The sequence below is a fragment of the Cuculus canorus genome, chromosome 4, assembly GCF_017976375.1.
Source record: "Cuculus canorus isolate bCucCan1 chromosome 4, bCucCan1.pri, whole genome shotgun sequence".
Lineage (NCBI taxonomy): Eukaryota > Metazoa > Chordata > Aves > Cuculiformes > Cuculidae > Cuculus > Cuculus canorus.
In genome coordinates, this window is record NC_071404.1 from 48,569,925 (window position 1) to 48,588,500 (window position 18,576).

Here is an 18,576-nt window from a genome sequence, read left to right on the forward strand (position 1 = left end):
TGCAAGCAGCCTGCTACCTTGAGCCAAACTCTGCCAAATTCACACACATGACTAATTCCAGCTTCACATTTGAGGGCAACAGCTTCTTGCCTGTGACCATCACAAAGCATAACCACCTGAATACATGCCTGTTGCAGCAATAACTCCATAACGAGCCCTGCAACTTTACTACAACAGAAAATCTCAGTGAGCAAACGTGTATCTTGGACAGCATGAAGCTCAAAGTATTTCACAGTGAAAAAGAAAAGGTATTGATCAGTTCAGGCCAGACACCTCACATCCAATGAAGGAGATGCAGAAAGAAGGAGGTTTCCAAGGAGGAAGTCAAATGAATCATACTATAGTAAACCGCTTTCTAGGCATATGCTGACATTCAACACCAGTAAAATGCCTAAAGCTTAACTCAGTAACTTACTTTTTCTCTAGAACACACGCACCACAAAAATTCTGCCTTTTCTAATACCTTGCTTATTCTTCTTAAGAAGCAGAGCACTGAAAGCACCAAAATATGTATGGTTTTTATCAGTTAAGAGTAGACATCACTGGAGTCTGACAGAATGCTTCTAGTCTAAGAAACCAAAACTGATGCAGTAGAGTTTGCAGAAAGAAAGAATCTCTTTTATTGGGCCAGAAGACAAACTGATCTAGTAAGGGAAAAAAAAAATAGACAAGCACTAAAGTATTTTACTTGACTATTTATATGACTAATACAAGATGCTGCTTACAGATCCTGCAATCCTGCATGTACAAGACATTCTTATGTGACATGCTGTACTGCCATCTTGGGGACAGCAGCAAACTCCACATCTCAATGATTTTCATTTCTGCAGCATTAAGCAAGCAAAGGACACAGTCCTGACAAAGATAAAACTTTCTTTGCTTCTTCCTCAGTAATTTATGGAAGTAAAGAAAGCCTAAAACATACTTAGATACTACTAAATTCAGCACAGGAAAACTTGGCTTCATCTATAAATTTGAAAATAGGCAGCTTGATGCACAGGTAGTTCAAGGATGTAGACATCCAACAGTCAGCTCAGCTTTTAGAAATGGGCAGTCATGTCCTCATGAGTTACAAGAAAGACTCTGAAATGGCCTAGTTTTAAAAAACCCTACAATGTCTACTACTGCATCTTTACAGAATACAGTTGTAAAACAATACTGAACAAACAGTAGCCATGACTCACGGAACACTCTGCCCCCAAATAGTTTGAATTCATATCTGGATCTCTGTTAAAAACGTCTTCACAGTTAACTTCACCATCAATCCACAAAACAAACTTTAGGCAGGCACAGGACACCCATTTCAAGAACCTCCTTTTTAAGAGGGCACCTTTCAGATCTTGCTTACACTTTTGAGAAAAAGAATGGATGGCATTTTTATTGTGGCTGGATAATCACCTCCGCATCCAGAAGTCCAGCTAATCTTGCTGCAGAGTAGAGGACTTGGCTTGTTTAGTTCATATTTGAGAAACAGTTGTGTGGGATTCAGATCTTTTTATGGAACACAGAGCAGAGCCCACAAGCTGCAGTCCTGAGTGTTAGTCAGCTTCTGGTTTTGATTAAACCTAAATGGTGCAAAAACATCCTTGTTCTTTCAGTGTTCTAGCAGAGCACTTTAAGGCAAGGCAAAGAAGATCAAGGAAGATGCTGCTGTGTAAAGGTAGGATCATAGCTTTAATTTGCACTGTATTTTAACCAACCTAACTTTCAAGCTGTGTTTGCACCTATCAGCTTCTAATGGCCTATCAACATACAGACATGGAATCTAAGGCTCTACAATTGCATTATCATTACTGAGTAGCTAAAAGAAAAAACAGAGTAAAACCAGATGCAGCTTCTTACAAGATGAAATTACCTCCATAAAAATCTTTTCCATTGCTGAACAACTGCCACGGGATACATCTGTTCACCAATGGTGCTCAGATTTGTGCAGGGAGATGTATTTCAACAACAGGAACTAAAGCCCTACTAAATGAATGCAAAGGGATGCTAAGAACTGGATACTTCCTTTCCCAAGATTAATAGTAACTGGAATTTATCTGAAAACATGTAAGAACATGTATTCCTATTCAGTAACTTACTCTGATGGAGTGTTTGTGTGCGCTAAATATCTACAGAGATATTTATGTTTTCTCACTATCGGAAAGCATTAAAGACAATTGTTTTGCAACTAGAAAATCACACAAATCTTCACAAATTAAATACACTCCATTTACGATCAGAACAGCTTATTTATGCTGCTTCACAACACTGTAGTTTACCCTTATAAACATCCTATTAAAAAGTAAACTTGACATCAAGACAGAAAGAAAAAGAAGCAAACCACATACAGTAATATTCTTTGCATGTGGCTAGTGCCACAGCCTTATTCAGCCCCTGTACCACCAAAAACACAGAGCTCTCCTGTTGAAGAGTCTTACATAACAAGTCCTACTAAGCAAAAGTGACTCCATTAAGCTTACCATGCTGGGTGAGGTACTCAACTATATTCCACACAACTATTGGGATGCCGTTCTTGCTTAGTCCCTGCTGCTGAAGCTCCAGAAGACTCACACCAAACACCTTTGGACAGGTCGTGTCCCTCTGCTTGCTCAGTGGAAGTGTGGCTATCTTTCTCATGTCCTCCTTCAATCTCGCAGCTGATTTGCTTTGCTTAAAGGAGCAGAGGAATAAAAGCTCATTAGTCACATTTGCTGCAGAAGGTTGCATAGTTACAACATAAGCATACCCACCCATACCCATCCAAAACTGTCTTTCATGCTCCAGAATAAGGTTTTGGTCTTCCTTTTAATCCACAGGAAAATCTCGGTGTAGTAGGAAAATATAAATGAATAGAGAAAAAACTAGAAGAGTATCCAACAGGGGAAAGAGTGTAAGTAGGCTGTAATTTAAGGAAAGAGAGACACGCTTATGTGTGCAAGCTCGTTACTAGAGTAACAACTAATACAACTCCTGACTCAAAGGAGATTGTTTTTGTAATTCATGCAGTTCAGATGGGCTACAAAAGCAAACCGACCACAGGATCATGAAAAATCCAAATACACCACCATCAGTTCAGGTTGTCTCCAGGATGCCTGTCACAAGTCTGGGAGAGTACTCTGGGGAAGGCTTCCCATACCCTTCTTCCAGTTGCTATTCCCTAGGGATTCATTTTGGCCACTGTGAGGTGAGATAGATCCTTGTGAAAGATTTTATGTTTTGTTTTGCATCTGCAAAGTCTGAAACTTAATTACTGAGGTTTTAAAGTTAGAAAGGGACTATGCAATCTAATCACACATCATAACAGCAGGTGTGGAAAAAACACAATAAACCCTTAATTGCACACACCCCAAAGGCTCTTCTGGAGGCAAAACGCTCTCACAAGTTTTGAGTTGCAGTGGCAGAAAACATGAGAGCAGAGCAAATAAGACCTAAAGGAATAACATAACATAGGATTAATACAGAGGATCAATAATAGGCAGAAATCTAAATGAGCATACTGCCTTGCAGGTTTGGAAAGACCAAGGTAGAGCAGCACCATCATCTACTACAGTTGTTTTCCAAACAGACCTAAGCATTATTTCATTAATATGAACAAGCATGGAACAAATCAGCAAATCTCACTCAAAAAAAGAAAAAGAAGAAATGAGAAAGTTGTTTTATTTATGAATTTCCTCATGTTTCCAACATCACACTGCAGGAACTGGGGGCCACTGCTACCACACAGTTCAATCTGTTTATGACATCCACTACTAGCATGATGCTTAAAAATGAACTTATTCCTATTGTGTTTTATTAACAAACAGGTAGCAGAAACCTTATGCATAGTACAGTAACATAAAGAAGTGCTCAGACTCTTGTCTAGGTCTTGACACTTGACTGCATTAAGACAGATTTTATCAAGGCATACACCTCCTGTTTTAAACAGACCTGTGAAATCTTTTCACCTGTGAGGCAATATTGTTATTGCAGTCTGTAAGCAACATGAACATCTGCACCACTGCTGCTATTAAGAGTGACTGTCCTTTCAGACATAAAATGATCTGGCAGTTAATTTCACTCACTTTGCTGTGTTTTCCCCATTAAACACAGCTATTTGGAGCACATGTGTTCTATAGTTCCAGGTCTTTTGCAACACTTGTCTGATCTTTACAGAAGATGTTGCTTGTAAATTTCATAAATATTTTACTATTTTTTGAAACAGAATTGCAATATATAATTAAATCCAGCATTACTGTCACCACCTTATAAATATTTACAATAAACAGTATGTGAGCAAGTGAACTAAAATTTAGCTGCTTTATTAAAATACCAGATCTCTTTTAAAAAAGAGATGCTCCAATTCAGGATTAAATGAGTAACAGGCATTTTTCATTCCAGGCAGACACACATCAAAAATAATGTAGCTGGGGGTAAATTCAGAAGACAGCAAAAATCCTTTGAGCAGTTTATGAGCAGCTGTGATGCTTAGAGAGCTTTTCCAATTAAGGCCTCCAATTAGCCTCCCAGCCCTGCTCGGTTACAGGTTTCCAGCCTGTTTCCATTTCAGCATTCAAAAACTTGAGTTACGGAGCTGGATTTAATTGGGGAAACTTACAATTTAAATTTGTGAGAGAACCAAGAGACGTTTCCTGTGCCCAAAGGAAGAGAAGAGGAAGTTTTTGAGTTTGTTTCAGGGCGTGAAGAGGATGCGCTAACACAGAATTACGCACAGTTATCCAAAACTTACACCTAACCAAAATCGAAATGAAATCACCCCCTCGAAGCAGCTCCGAAACAAAGAGTTCAGCATTTTATGGTCTTACAGATGGGAGATCTGATTTTACACGGGGAGAAGCTGCCCAGACGGTGGCACAACTGTAAACGGTGGCAGAGGCGGCAAAAAGCACCTTCCCCATCCCGTTCTCCTACCCTATCACCTTTTCCCATACCTTCCCTATTCCCATCACCTCCCTCTTCCCCATACCCTCCCCCATCCCATTCCCCTCCCCCTCCCCCATCCCATTCCCCATCACCTCCCCCTCCCCTTCCTCATCCCCATCCCCATCCCCCGCTGGGAAAAGCTGTTCCCGTGCTCCAGGAACGCACTTTGGCGGCTCATCCAACCCCCTCCACACGGGGCAGGATGCAGCGCAGCCGCAAAAATGCAAAAAAAAAAAAAAAAAAAAAAAGGGCGGGTGAAAAAAAAATAAAAAATGCCTGGAATCGCCCTTATTCATCTTAGAATGGTTTGGGTTGGAAGGGACCTTAAAGATCATCTAATTCCACCTCCCTGCTATGGGCAGGGACATCTCCCAACAGACCAGGCTGCTCATAGTGAAGAAATTCCTCCTTATGTCTAGTCTAAGTCTTCCCCTCTCCAACTTAAAGCCATTCCCCCTCGTCCTATCACTCCGTGCCTTTATCAAATGCCTCTCACCTAAGCCTCCTCCCCGCCCCAGACCCGCACGGAGATGGGGGCAACACCCGCAGCTCCTCGCCTCCCCCCCCAGCCCCGCTCCTACTCACGCGATGGGCGAGCGCCCCGGCCCCCATGGCCGCCCCCGGGCTGCGAGGCACGGCCCCCGCCCCGCCCCCTGCCCCGCCCGCGGCCGCTGGAGGGCGAGGGGCAGCCCCGCCACCGCCCCGGGCCATTCCCGGGCCATTCCCAACCCCTTCCCTCCGTGTCACCGCCCTCCCGCACCCGCGGGAGGAGGAGACATGCAAGACCCCCCACCTCCAAGGCTGTGCCCGGGCTCCATCAGAGCCGGGGAGCCGTTCTGAGCTGCTGCTGGGAATCTCCCGTCTCCAACTTAGGTGCATTCCCAAGTACTAATGTGTCTATATTGTCTTTTGCAGCTGGATGAGGACGCAAAGAGATGAAGACATATGAAGCTTCTCTCTTGGGCTCTGAAACTTTTCCTCTTGGGCTCTGAACTTCCCTTTTGGGCTCTGGAGCTTTCCTCTTGGGACCTATGAAGCATCCTCATCTTTCTACATTTAAGTTCTTGTTTTTGTTACTGAAGTGACCATGAGCTGCTAAAGCATCACTCTCATCTGCTGTTACCCAGAAGTTACTGTGAATTCAGAAACCTATTCTAGAGAGGGCACTGCAACTCATCAGTCATTCTAGCTCCTTCCATGGAAGTGGATCCAGAGGAGGGCCATAATCTGAGGGCTGAAGCACCTCTGCTGTGAGGACAGGCTGAGAAAGTTGGGGTTGTTCAGCCTGGAGAAGGCTCAGTGGAGACCTTATAATGACCTTCCAGTACCTGAAGGGGCTACAAGAAGGCTGGGGAGAGACTGTTTACAAAGACATGGAGTGAGGACTAGGGGGAATGGCTTTAAATTGGAAGGGAGAAGATTTAGATTAGACGTTAGGAAGAAATTCTTCACAATGAGAGTGGTGAGGCACTGGCACAGGTTGCCCAGGGAAGCTGTGGGTGCCCCCTCTCTGGAAGTGTTCAAGGCCAGGTTGAATGTAGCCTTGGGCAGCCTGATCCAGTGGGACATGTCCCTGCCCATGGCAGGGGGGTTGGAACTGGATGGGCTTTGAGGTCCCTTCCAACTCAAGCCGTTCTGGGGTTCTTATAAAGCACCACCACGAAACCCACTTTCAGCCGAGTAATGTAGGCGGGCCCTTGGCATTGCTAATGTGTGAGCATGGTGGGAGTCCCAAGTGTCTCTTGCCCTCCCATGCTTAGAGGTTAACACAGAGCTGGCCAGCACGGCGCAGAGTCAAGTCAGTGAGGCAAAACAAGGCCCTGTGCCAAGGCAGCCAACGACAGCACAGCCAGACGTGCCAGGGCCCAGCAGAGCACGGCGCGGTGCAGTGTTTAGCCTGAATTTAAAAAGTGTGAAGCACTGTAAACATAACCCCCCTGTGATTTTCCATCTAGGGCTATGTTGGTGAAATAAGAGAAAGGTTAAAGCCAAAAGAGGAGGGGAGGGACACCACACGCAGCTAGGGACTGCCAGAAGTCACGTCATGGCAGCAGCAGGAAGAGGAAATTATTCCCCCAGCGCCCCACTCCCTGTCACCGCAGGCTGGAAGCAGAGTTTGTCCCAGAAATTTAAAGTGTGTTTCAAAATAGCACTGTGGAGTTGTGATGTTTCAAATATTTGACACATTTTGTGGAGGAAAGGCACATACAGGCATGCCTATTTCTGTATGTGCTCGGAAGCATTGCTCAGCAAGGGCTTAGCATCAGAGTAGGAGCTAACTCCCAGGAATGCCTGCATCTGGTACGCAGACAAAAGAAAGCCTGTCCTCATAGAGAAAAAGGGAGCAGGAAGCACATTTTATCAAGCTCTCCATCAGAGGGAAAATGCTACCTGTAGATTTGAGTTTTCATTCACAGTTTTGTTTTTAGTAGGTGTTGCAATCAGAATCTCCTTTGTACTCAGTTTCTGTTTTCCTCTCTAATCCACTCTAACCCAAAATGACTAATTGCCTAGTTTGTGAGTTTACAATAGAAAGTTAGACTATGGCACTAGTGTTTCCTTCTAAGTCAATTATGGAACTGTCGCAGCAAGTTGATTTAACACTCTCCTCCTCCTCTAACCTTCTCTTTACTGTAAGCCTCTAGCCCTTTTCACATAAACCACACACAACTCTCTCTTCCTTTGTCCTAATTGCAGGTCCACAGTAAAACACAATGGCATGCTTCAAACTGTAATCTGGAGAGTGAACGATGAGAAACTACAACTCCCTAGAGACTTTGAGGATGAAGAGCTCAGACATGGACCCACAGTGAACAGCAGCTATGGCACTAAGGCTTCTATAAATCTATGTTGAGAAGCAGCAATTATGGTTTCATTCTATAAAAGCAAGACCAGAAAACAAGCACCACTAGCAGCAGCAGCCCCAGAGACAGTACTCTGGCTGGAGTACAGTATATTTTCACCATACTTATTTATCCGATCCAGGTAACTCACACTTCTGTTAAGTCACTGAAGCACTTGGGGCTGTGACATACTGGTAACTTTTCTCTAGGTTAATAAAGACACTTCTGTACTTGCTTAAAGCGTCAAGAGAGCTGAAGGCCTGTGTGCTCATCTGCTTTGTGGCAGAAGAACAGAAACTGGGCTAAATCTTCCTCAATGCCTTTGTTTTGCCCTAAGTTTCCCTCATCAAAGCCCAACAGGGCCAGCACCCCCTGAGCAGGGCGGAGTAGGATTTACCTGAACTTTTCCTTAACCCCAACGTGGAAGTAAGTGAATTCGTTCTTGTACCTTGCACCCTTCCCACAGATATATTTCTATACATTCTGCTCTTCTTCCTTTCCATTCAGTGAGCCACTGCCCTTGAGGATAGCTGTTCAAAAGATGGGTGTTATAAATGGGGAAATTCTGGCACCACAGAAATCAGCTAAGACATGCTGTGGTATTTGACTGTAGGTTGCACCTTGCTCAGGGAAGCTTCGCTGTCTTCTTGTAAGCAATTCAGAAAAACCCTTAGAAAACAAAAAATCAGAAGCAGCCATGCCTATCACAGAGAAACAAAAACCTCTAAAACCCAAACCACAGAAAATCACACTTCTGTATAAGATCCTCATTATTTCTCTGGCTAAGGTGTTGCATCAAACTACTACATCAATCACACACACAAGCAGAAACAGCAAGTTCCACCAGAATAATTTTGTGGTTTTCAGTGTTGCTGTCAAAGTACTGTCTTTTGCTGTCTTTTCCCTTTGCTACCTCTGAGGAATGTTATAATGCATAGTCAGTACATCTGCAGAACAAATATTTATACAACTTATCATTAATATGACTAGAGTAGTGAGAGCTCAAATCAAAGCAAATACCTTGTGACAGATTGATGAAGTCTATGAGACCTTCAAATTGGGTATCACTAGCTTTTCTGACATATCATGGCTACCTACTTTTGGTCACGCAGTTGTTTCCTATAGCTCTCAGATACTCTGTTGTCATCTGTGTGCAGGAAGTGCTTGATGGCTTTTAACAGGGCTAGCTTCTAAGGAGGGTCAAGAGAATATATTCTCTGGCTGAGATACAGACCTACATAATCTATTTTCTAAATCCACCTAACAGCTAAAAGATAATGTAAAACCACTGCAAATGATAGGCGAATAAAGTCATGCAATGAATCAAACAAGGAAAAACATGTAGGTTTTTTTTCCCTTCCACTTGTTTACAAATAAAGCATTTAACCTCAGATGTTGAAACAACATTCCCAGAGGCGATGAAGGGCTGGGATAGTGTTAAAAGTTCAAAGGAACTTCCTCGTGCCTCTTCTGTGAATTATCCCACTATCTCTGCTTTGCAATATGGTGCTTTAACCTGATTATCATTCACCATTTCCACTGTGGCATTAGAATTCGACACTCGTTTCAGAACAGCTCACATAAAAGCAGGCTGCTGTGAAATAAATGTCTACTGCCAGCTTGAGCATCCTTGAACATTACTTCATTCTCTCCTGGCTACTCTAAGTGGCCAGCCACAGGACACTTGCTGTTACCTTCCAAGGCACTCATGAGAAAGCTAGTCCATCTAAAGGTGGGACACACTCCAGTGACCAGCATTGTGTAAAACCTGGCAGCTGCAAGTGAGAAGAGGAGACAAATCAAGACATCAAGAAACATGCAAGAACGGCTGGGAATTGCCAGACCAACGACAGGTTTCTCTACTGTTGTGTAACTAAGTGGAACTTGTCATCCAAAAAAGCAATGACAAGACACCTTTTCTAAAAAAAAAATAATTAAAAAATAAAAAGAGAACAGGATAAAAAGCATGTGATTCACTTAGATGAAGATATCTCTATGAAATACTGAAGTATGAAGCCAGCTGCTGAACTGGCTTGGCTCAGTAGAATAGAATAAGGAACCAAGGAAAACCAAATAGCTATCAAATAGCTGAGTACAAAATTAGTGTATATTTAAGCAGTTGTGTTACCAGCCTACTGAATTAATGAGATGCAGGCAGTCGTACTAATTACAAAATTGTTTAAAATACTACCATGCTTCTTCAGGCTTACCTAATTACACAGTTAAACATGTCTGTGCAAAACCGCTTGATATTTGAGAATTTGGTGATCTAAGTAATTTTGCTTTGCAGAGAAACAGTACCACTGCAGAACTGTGTGATAATTGAGGTTATGGTCTAGGGAAAGCTGTGTTTTAAAAACAGCAATAGAGTGCCAGGACCAGAAGTGCTGCTGCTGCCATCATGTTAGCTCCCAGCTTGTAGCACGTTAACAACATGCGAAAGTCACCCCTCTCCCCAAACCAAAACTGCATCACAGTAATTAACTTTTGCACAGGCAAATTGCTATGTTTGTGTGAAGTAATACTAACAATCATGGTGGTTAAATGCATGTGAGAGACTAAAATCATGATATGTGTTACACAATTTTTGCCTAAATATGGTGCAGGCTGCCTGACAGCCAAACTTCTCCTGAGGATTTCACTCCTCAGTAAAACAGCCTATGTCTGCCAGTGGTCAGGACTAGCAGCAGGGTCCCACATCCCACTCCCCCAGGTGCCTGTGTTGGAGGACATGAAATAAATATAATAAACAAACCAACTTCTCCAAGCAGTCAGACTAAAAGCTGCTTTCTCCTTTGTTAGCTCCAATTCAACAAGATTTCCATGTATCTTTGCTCATTAATGATAGTGCCTGCCCTTTGGTAATACTAGATTGAAATACACTTGGTTTTGGAGTTACGAGAAGGATAACTTTCCACGGGATGTTGTTCTTGTAAACAGATTAAATGCCTTGGATATCTAAAATGAATGTAAATACCTTTTTTAATTGTTTGCTTTTGTGAATAAATACGTCTTTACCTTGCACTTCTGCGTGAAATCTAGAGAGTGAAGGGGACTAGTAGCTAGCTAATTTTCACTTCATTGTGTTGTCCAAATGAAGAAACACCAAAAGCAACCAGACAGCACATGGATGATAGAAAATTAAAAATAGCATTTTCGAGAGGTCCTTCACTGAAAGATGGGTCTGGGCTTTGTTGTGTGGCTCTTTTTCCACTGTAAACCCTACAGAAGTCACAGGATGAATGTTAGATGTCTTCACAGCACCTTTGCCCTTTGAAACAGGAGAGGACATAGGGAGAAAGAGAAATCTGACACAAAAGTTATGATTGTAAAGTAAAAAACCCAAAATTCTTGTTCTTGGGACACAATTTGTAGTTTAACGAAGCCTGAATAAAGTCATTCTGCTGCTCAACATTATCTTGTTTTCTATGACATCCCACTTTATTCATGCAAAATTTCCTTTATAAAAAGTTTGTTGGAGGCATTCATTACTATATGTAATTTCTATGGACATAGAATATTATGAATGACAAGTACTTCGTCATATAAAGAGTACTGTAAAAGAAAGCATAGACATAATAATTGGTGATAAATAGGAAAAGGATTTATAAATAATTTTTTTTTAAATTGTAGGTAAACAATGAAGAATGTCCAGTACCTACATTTTGATAAAGTGTTGGTGTAGAAGAGGGGGAACTTTTTAAAAAATTTTATGCCTTCTGGTATTTGAAGTTTCATTTTCCTCCTCTCCTGTCCTCCTTTGCTTTCCTTTGCCCCCTGCCCCAGGTTACTGTAAACACAAATTTCAACAAAGTACTGCAGTGTTTGATCTCTGTAGAGTTCCAACATCCTGGAGAAGATCTGTGAGAGTGATTAGAGCTGTTCACAAAGATATCAGTGGTCCCAAACTGATGATGAAAGGATGTATTGGTTCATAATATGGATGATGCAAGATGGGGTTTTGGGTTCTCAAGTCCCTTTCAATATTTCTTGTGTATTCAAGGCCTAAAAATGCTGGCTGAATAGATGGCTGAGTATGCTAAACACTTGCCCTTACCTCAGAAGGAATGAAAGGCTTCATTACAGCAACATAAAGAAAAAAAATATATGTGACATAGCATTTTTTATCAGAACCTTTCAGGGGCTGCCCATTGCTGTGTTATGAAATGAAGCCTGTTACTCATTTCAGCCGACCTGCCAACCACTGCCAGGTAAACATACACTTTAGCCTGTATTTCTTCCCTTGGCTACTTGTGACAGAACATTTGTGTGTATATAGTGACTACTGAAGTTGAAAGTAGAATATAAAGAAGCTTATGTAAGTTTAGAATTGATTTAGCTGACTAAATGGTCAGCTGTTAGCTGACTAATGATTAGTTCACAAATCTCTGCTTAGTGACATAAATTCACATAGGTATTTTTAGGGAGAAGTTTGCCTCTTGCTGTTACTGCAATGATTCAAAAGTTGACATGGAGTTGCAAGCAGCCCATATGGTTTACAGCCAGCTACATCATGGTGACCTTTTAATTCCAATGAAGATAAGAAACAGAATTGTTTCATACCCAAACATCCTTCAAAAACAGCAGAGCAGACTACCAACTATTATTCAAGAACTAGTATATCCTGCCAGTATGTGTGGTCCAAATAAAAACAACAAATCAAGGTCCCGGAGCCGGCAAGGATCATGGAGATTCATTCCAGGGCAAGAAGTGTCTTCATAACTGGCCTAAACTCGTTCCTACATCCCCACCTTGTGGCAAAAGAGAATGGTTAAGAGGCAGCAAAGGAAAATTCTACTTTGTGGCCTGGGGCAGCTGCGGTTTCACAACCAACCAGCAGGATGCATAAGGCATGTGCTCTTGGCTCGGTAACTGCTGTCATGCAGTTTCTAACCTCACACCAGGTCCCCTGCTTCTGTTTCTCCTGCCACACCAATAAGAGAGGCAAATCCTGTCTTGGTTAAGAGAAAGAAAAAACAACGTACTTGCTTCTAAAATCTCAACAAAATTGTGTTCCAATGGCTTTCTTTGGATTGATGTAGAAAGAGTCTCCATTCCAGTACTGTGCCAACCAGTTTAGGAACTCTTCTTGCTGTACTTTAGAAACAACATCCTATTCTGGATCCTATCTTAGCAGCAGAGACCTGAGTTAAAGTCCATTAATTTCACAGGCTGCTGATAAGTTTTGGATCAGGGCTATAAGTAAAACAGGAATTAAGAGGTGTGGGTTGCTGTGATGATCAGAACAGGGAAGAGATCTGTTTTACCAGAAGGCACTTGTGTTTGTGTAGCAAAGCCCTCTTGAGCAGGGCTCGCAGGCTCAGGCTGTACAGGCAGCCTCCTTATGAAGTTTGCAGGCACACTGTTTCTCTCTTAAGCTAGTTTCAGTTATTAGAGGTTGTAGCAAGAACTGACACGGATGATCACATGATGTTGCATTTTCACAGTGTGCAGTACATCAAAGCACCCAACATTATTTTAGAGATAGGCTACCTGGCTATTCCCATCTTTTCTTTTTTTTTTTTTTTTTTTTTTTTTTTTTTTTTTTTTGTCCTTAGCTTGTAGTAAAGTGTTTTCTGTCCTTGCCAATATGTTTTTACCAAAGTTCTTTCACTTTGTTTTTTTCCAAGTCTTGATTTGTGAGACGGGTACTTAAATGTACCTATCAGTTTGGGAAAGTTAATCTTAGGGTCTACAAAACCGACCAAGAAACCAACTGAGAATTGCCAGCAGAGTCATTGGCGCACTGCTGCTACGGCAGTCTCAATACACTCATTGTTTGTGGGTGTCTCACTTAGAGCATACATTTTAATACCTCCACTGCATGGATTGTTTCACCTCCGAGAGACTGCTGTATTTCAGAGTAGTTAGTACTCATGCCCGGTTGTGTATGTGGTCACACTGACCCAGAGCAGGGAAGTACAGCATGTTGTGTCCCAAACATTACGGAGTTATGTATTCTACCCAACATCAGCTGCTAGGACATTTTATAAAGAACTCTGAAGCAAAGGAAACAGTTGAAACATGGAGGCATGGGAAGGTTACAGTGCCAAAAAAATGTAACAAGCCTACAGCAGAACACTACTACTTTGTTAGTAAACCCTGTAAGAATACAGATAAGCTTTACAAACAGATAAGCAATGTTTGTCCCCTCTTTCTCTCCTCAGGTCATCCCTCACCTCAAGTTATGAGTCAGCCTTAGCAATTAAACTGCTAAAGATCAACAGGTCTACAAGGAGAGAGAACGGCATCACTACCCTATCCCACAGTGAGCAACATGGTCCTGAAAATGATCCTTGAGGAAACCTGCACACACTTTAAAACCAGGCAGATTCAGGCAGAAGCTGCAGCATGCTCAAAGATACGTAGGAGCCCCCTGGGACAAGATGAGTGAGGAGAAGCCTGTGCTGCTCGCTTAACACACTTCTGAAGATATCAGTGGGATGCCTACCCTGTTCCAAAGCCTTCAGAATTCTCAGCCTGTATTTCCTGTCCCAATAAACCAGCACAATCTAGCCTCTGTATCTGGCTACAACTTCATGCCCAGTGCAGGCCAGAAGCACTGGTTTAGAGGGATTGAGACCCCAGTGGAATCCAGTCATGAACCAGGCAATGTCATGCGAGCTCAGCTGACGCATGGCAACAAGGTAGCCTTGGGCTGAAGTGAAGATTTAGACTTAAGTCATCTGAAAAGAGACTTCAAGTTCTTGAATCTGAGCTGGGCTTTCCGAAAAGGTTGCAATGCACTCCAATGTGTTTGGGCTGCTGTTATTCTGAGAGCAGCAGTCACTCCAGGTAAGTGTCAGAAAGCAGGGAAGAGTTTCCAGGATTCCCCAGGGAGAGAAGTAGTAGAGGGGAAAAACAAAATGTGAGGGCAAGAACTGGTTGTTTTGTTGTCATATGATGGTAAGGGAATTATCTCCAGTATTTCATATTAGAAGTGTTCATCTTCTGATGATGACCAGCTACATGCAGCAGACCAGGTTAATTTTTTATTTTCCTGGAATTTTCATTTGTTGTGTGTGAACCTTATCTCACAGCCCTTTCTCAGGCAAATCTGGCAACTGCGTCCCCACTTCTGCCTTCCCAGGAAATAGCTGGCAGCAAAGGCAACACAAGATAGCATGGCTGACTACTCACAGCACCCAGGATTTTCTACTGTTCAGTAACTTTGTGTTTTTCATTATGTCTCTGCAGTATAAATGTAAAAGCCAAGGCTTTCCCTTCAAAGAAGCTCATTCTCATCATCTCTGGAGACTTGCCTGATTTTGCTGACACAACTAATGCTCAAAACTCCCTAAAACTCTGCCAAAACTATTCAATTAGTTTGCTGAGGATTTTGCAATGAGGAGAATGGAGCCACAAAACACAGACTTTTGCCCTGACACTTGCAAGTCAACTTGGTGGCCACAAAGATGAGGCATCAGCTGGCAAATTATGATCAGAGTAATTCACCCCCTTTCAAGTGTAATTGAGGCAAAATGGTACTTGCAAATGTCTCCCAACTCAAAATACTGTGAAGTCTTACCCAAAGTTAACTGTGGCTCTGAGCTTCTATTAGTTTGTCAGATAACTTTGTTCTTACTGGCTTTGAACATTGCAAAAGGTGTGTTACGGGCAGATGTTACCTCAGAAGAGGCAACATATGAATCATACTGGAATCACATCACAGTTGGCTGTGACTCATACAGCCAAGCCAAAGAGGCAACAGAAATCACATGTCCTTTATTGCAGGGTGAAGTGCAGCTTGATGAATAGGAGAAATGTGTGGGGTGGGCCTAAGTACAACTTGTACACATTCTGTGTTTTATTTCTGTTATCTTGAAAGGACAAGTCTTTGTAAATAATAAAAAAGTCTCCAAGTAGCAGACTGCAGAAAGCCACATCTGATACTGCTAGAGGATCCTGCCCATCAATTTGCATGCACAGAGAAATCCACTAGCCAGGATTTGGACACTGGAGACAGAAACCACTTAACAGGGAATTTGTCCTTAGGCTTTGTGGTGCAAACATATAATACTTACATTAAATCTGACCTTGTTGTAGGAATCTCCAGTCTATCAAGAGTTTGTTGTTGTCCACAAGGAGAGCAAAAGTCAGCCTTCATGGTAAAGCTCTGACGCCGTATTGTGGCTACCCAGCTGCTCTGTAGTGGAAAGGAAGGAAGATCTTGTGCTGGCTGCCATTGCCCTGTGAGTTATTTTTAGTTTTATCTTTAATTTATCAGACATTTACCAAGTGTGTAAAATAAGCACTTTGAGAATGAACAGCATTTGAGAAGTCAATTTACTGTAAAAATCAGCATCCCAGCTGACACCTGCTCAGATTGCCTTCAAAAAGCAACTGTAACAAAACTATTTGTTACCTGTTCTGGTTGGAAATTCTGCATCCTGGAGCCAAGCAAAACTCTAAGTCACAACAGAGGGAAGTTTTGCTAATCTAATATCTAATTTCATCCAGGTTTTATAGACTTCTTTACTGGGCTTGTTCACTGTCCAGAAAGATAATACCAAGGAAAGATCTGGAGCTCAGCAGAGATGATCAGGGAAAGAAAGTTTTCATCAGAAGGAAATGTTGATTTTTTTTTTTAATTTTTTTTTTTTTTGTAAAATGCTAGCATATGCCATTTTGGCTGAAAATCAAATATTTCAACTCTGAAATTCTCCCACCATGTCTCATTGGCATCCTGACCAGCTAACTCTTGCTCCTATCCTTTGCTTTAGATGGAGGTCCAAGACCTGCTTTGGCTGCCGTATAATGACGAACCCTGGTGAAAATCCTAAGGTCTGTTTCCAGCTGAATCAAAGAAATACCAGTTCTGCTGTTTGAGGCACTGGCATAAGCTCATCTGCAGTCGTGTGTTCAGTGCTGCTTCATGAAGGATTAATTGAAATGAAGATAAATGCAGAAAAGAACTAGCAGGATGAAACAGGGAGGAGAGAATTCATTTTGATGTTGCAAAATGAAGACTGAAAACAAATCTGATTGCTTCCTGCTGTAGCATAGTAGAGGTAAACATCAGAGAGAGGAGAGAGCTATCACGTATGGAACATTAACAAAACATCAAACTGGCATATATGGATAACTTCAGAGTGGAAAAAGTATATAAAACCTAGAAAAGATCTGCAGTTGTTTTTTGGATGGAGGAGTAAAAGCAAGAAACCTAATTTGTTTGAAGGTGGATTATATGATGGGCTACTGTTGTAGCATGAAGTGACCCTTGGGACCTAGCAGATTTTTTCCTGTCTGTGGTCCAAGGGAATGCTTGATAGGGAAAGACACAGAACATGGCAACCCCAGGTCACAGTGTTTTACAGGAACTGAGTTTCAAAATTGAAATTTATTTGAGTTTGGGACTTTCCCTTTTTCAGCAAAAAAAGACTTATCCGTGGGAATCAGACACATTCCACAAACATGCTCATTTAGTCCAGAGCCATTTTCCACTGAAAAGCAGTTAATCTGAAAATTTTCAAGAAGCCCAAGCAATAACATCTGCTTGGACTGTAAACCCCCTGAGGAATGGCCTTGTTTCCTTGTTTCTTCAGTGCCAAAGACCTTTGGCAAGATAAATAAATAAAGGATGGCCAGGCAAGGGAAGCAGGGAGTCCATCCAGCTTCTGCCTAGCATGCTTTTCCATTATCTGTCTGTGAGAGGAGAGGGCAGTGAGCAACCCTAATGCATTGGGATGGCAGCCAGGCTGGAGCAGGGACTTCTGCAATGATGTAAACCATAAAATGAACCTGACCATCGAAAACTCAAACACAACTACAATGCACAAGCTCTTAATGGAAAAAAGCTGAATAGAAGGATAAAATAATAAATAACAATAAATTGTTTTCAGTAAATCAGCCAAGGATTTTGTCAGATGAAACAGGAGGCGTTTCTGGAACCCAGGCTACAGTAAAAAGCATGTCATCGTTTGAAAAATAATTCTATTCCAAGAGGATAAAAACGGAATTGAAGAGCCTGTTTTTTAATTATTCCATTACAAAATTGTTCTGTTTAAGAAGAAATGAAGTTTTATCCACTGAAGCAGAACCCTTCACTCCTACCTGCCTGCTCACTCATTCTGAGAGTCACACAGAGCTCTGTAAATCTTACGCATCTGTAATAACAGATTTTATTCCTGGAGAAGATGCATCCTCTGACAGATCTTCTACATTTTTGCCACCTACAAGTGTCTTGGGAAACGTAGTTCAATAACCTTGAGTTAGCACAGAATTCAGCTCAGGTCTTTGATGCAGCTCTTACAAGCTTGATTATCAGCAAGCTTGATTATCAGGGAGTGCTCAGCCACAGATTTCAGATTCATTCATGATCTCATATTGCCCATACCTCAGAAGTTGTTCAAGTACAGTTCATAATTTTGAGTTGCAACCCAGCTTCTTTGCCATGTCAGCTAGTCAAAAAAAAGCATGCCCATGTGCACACATACACACACACAGTGCGTGCTTCCTGCTGCAGAAACAAAGAAAGGAGGAAACAGAGAAAGAAAGAAATAAGTAGGATTCTCCATGCCTGGGAGTTTCTTTGGGAAGCAGTGGAGGCAGCAGCCTTCCTCTAGTGCAGTCCCACTTGTCAGAGCCTGGCCAAACAAAAAAGGACACAACCAGATTTGACTCAGACATGATTGAGTGCTCTAATTTACCCTTGTGGTTTGGTTCCCCTCCCCCCCACCCCAGTCTTCCTTTCCTGCTGTATCTGCCAACTGATTTTAGTGTCTGTGCTGGCTTGTGGAGGCTGTAAGGTCATTTTTACTGCATCTCTCCCACACAGTGCCTAATGATTTGGAGTCACAGCACTATTGCCTATAAAAGGGAACATAAAGCA

At 42.1% G+C, this 18,576-nt stretch overlaps 1 protein-coding gene across 5 annotated transcripts in view; it reads right to left on the reverse strand.

Annotated features, from left to right (window-relative positions):
- The window catches only part of FAM13A (family with sequence similarity 13 member A), a 131,086-nt gene extending 125,546 nt beyond the window's left edge, over positions 1 to 5,540 (reverse strand). For all 5 annotated transcript variants that reach the window (XM_054064319.1, XM_054064318.1, XM_054064317.1 and 2 more), the window contains exons 1-2: positions 5,488 to 5,540; positions 2,463 to 2,652 (exon numbers count right to left, since the gene is read on the reverse strand). In XM_054064319.1, the coding sequence (XP_053920294.1) occupies positions 2,463 to 2,652; positions 5,488 to 5,514 (217 nt within the window). In that variant the 5' untranslated portion in view covers positions 5,515 to 5,540. The remainder of the gene's footprint in view (positions 1 to 2,462; positions 2,653 to 5,487) is intronic.
- Between the last annotated feature and the right edge of the window lie 13,036 nt (positions 5,541 to 18,576).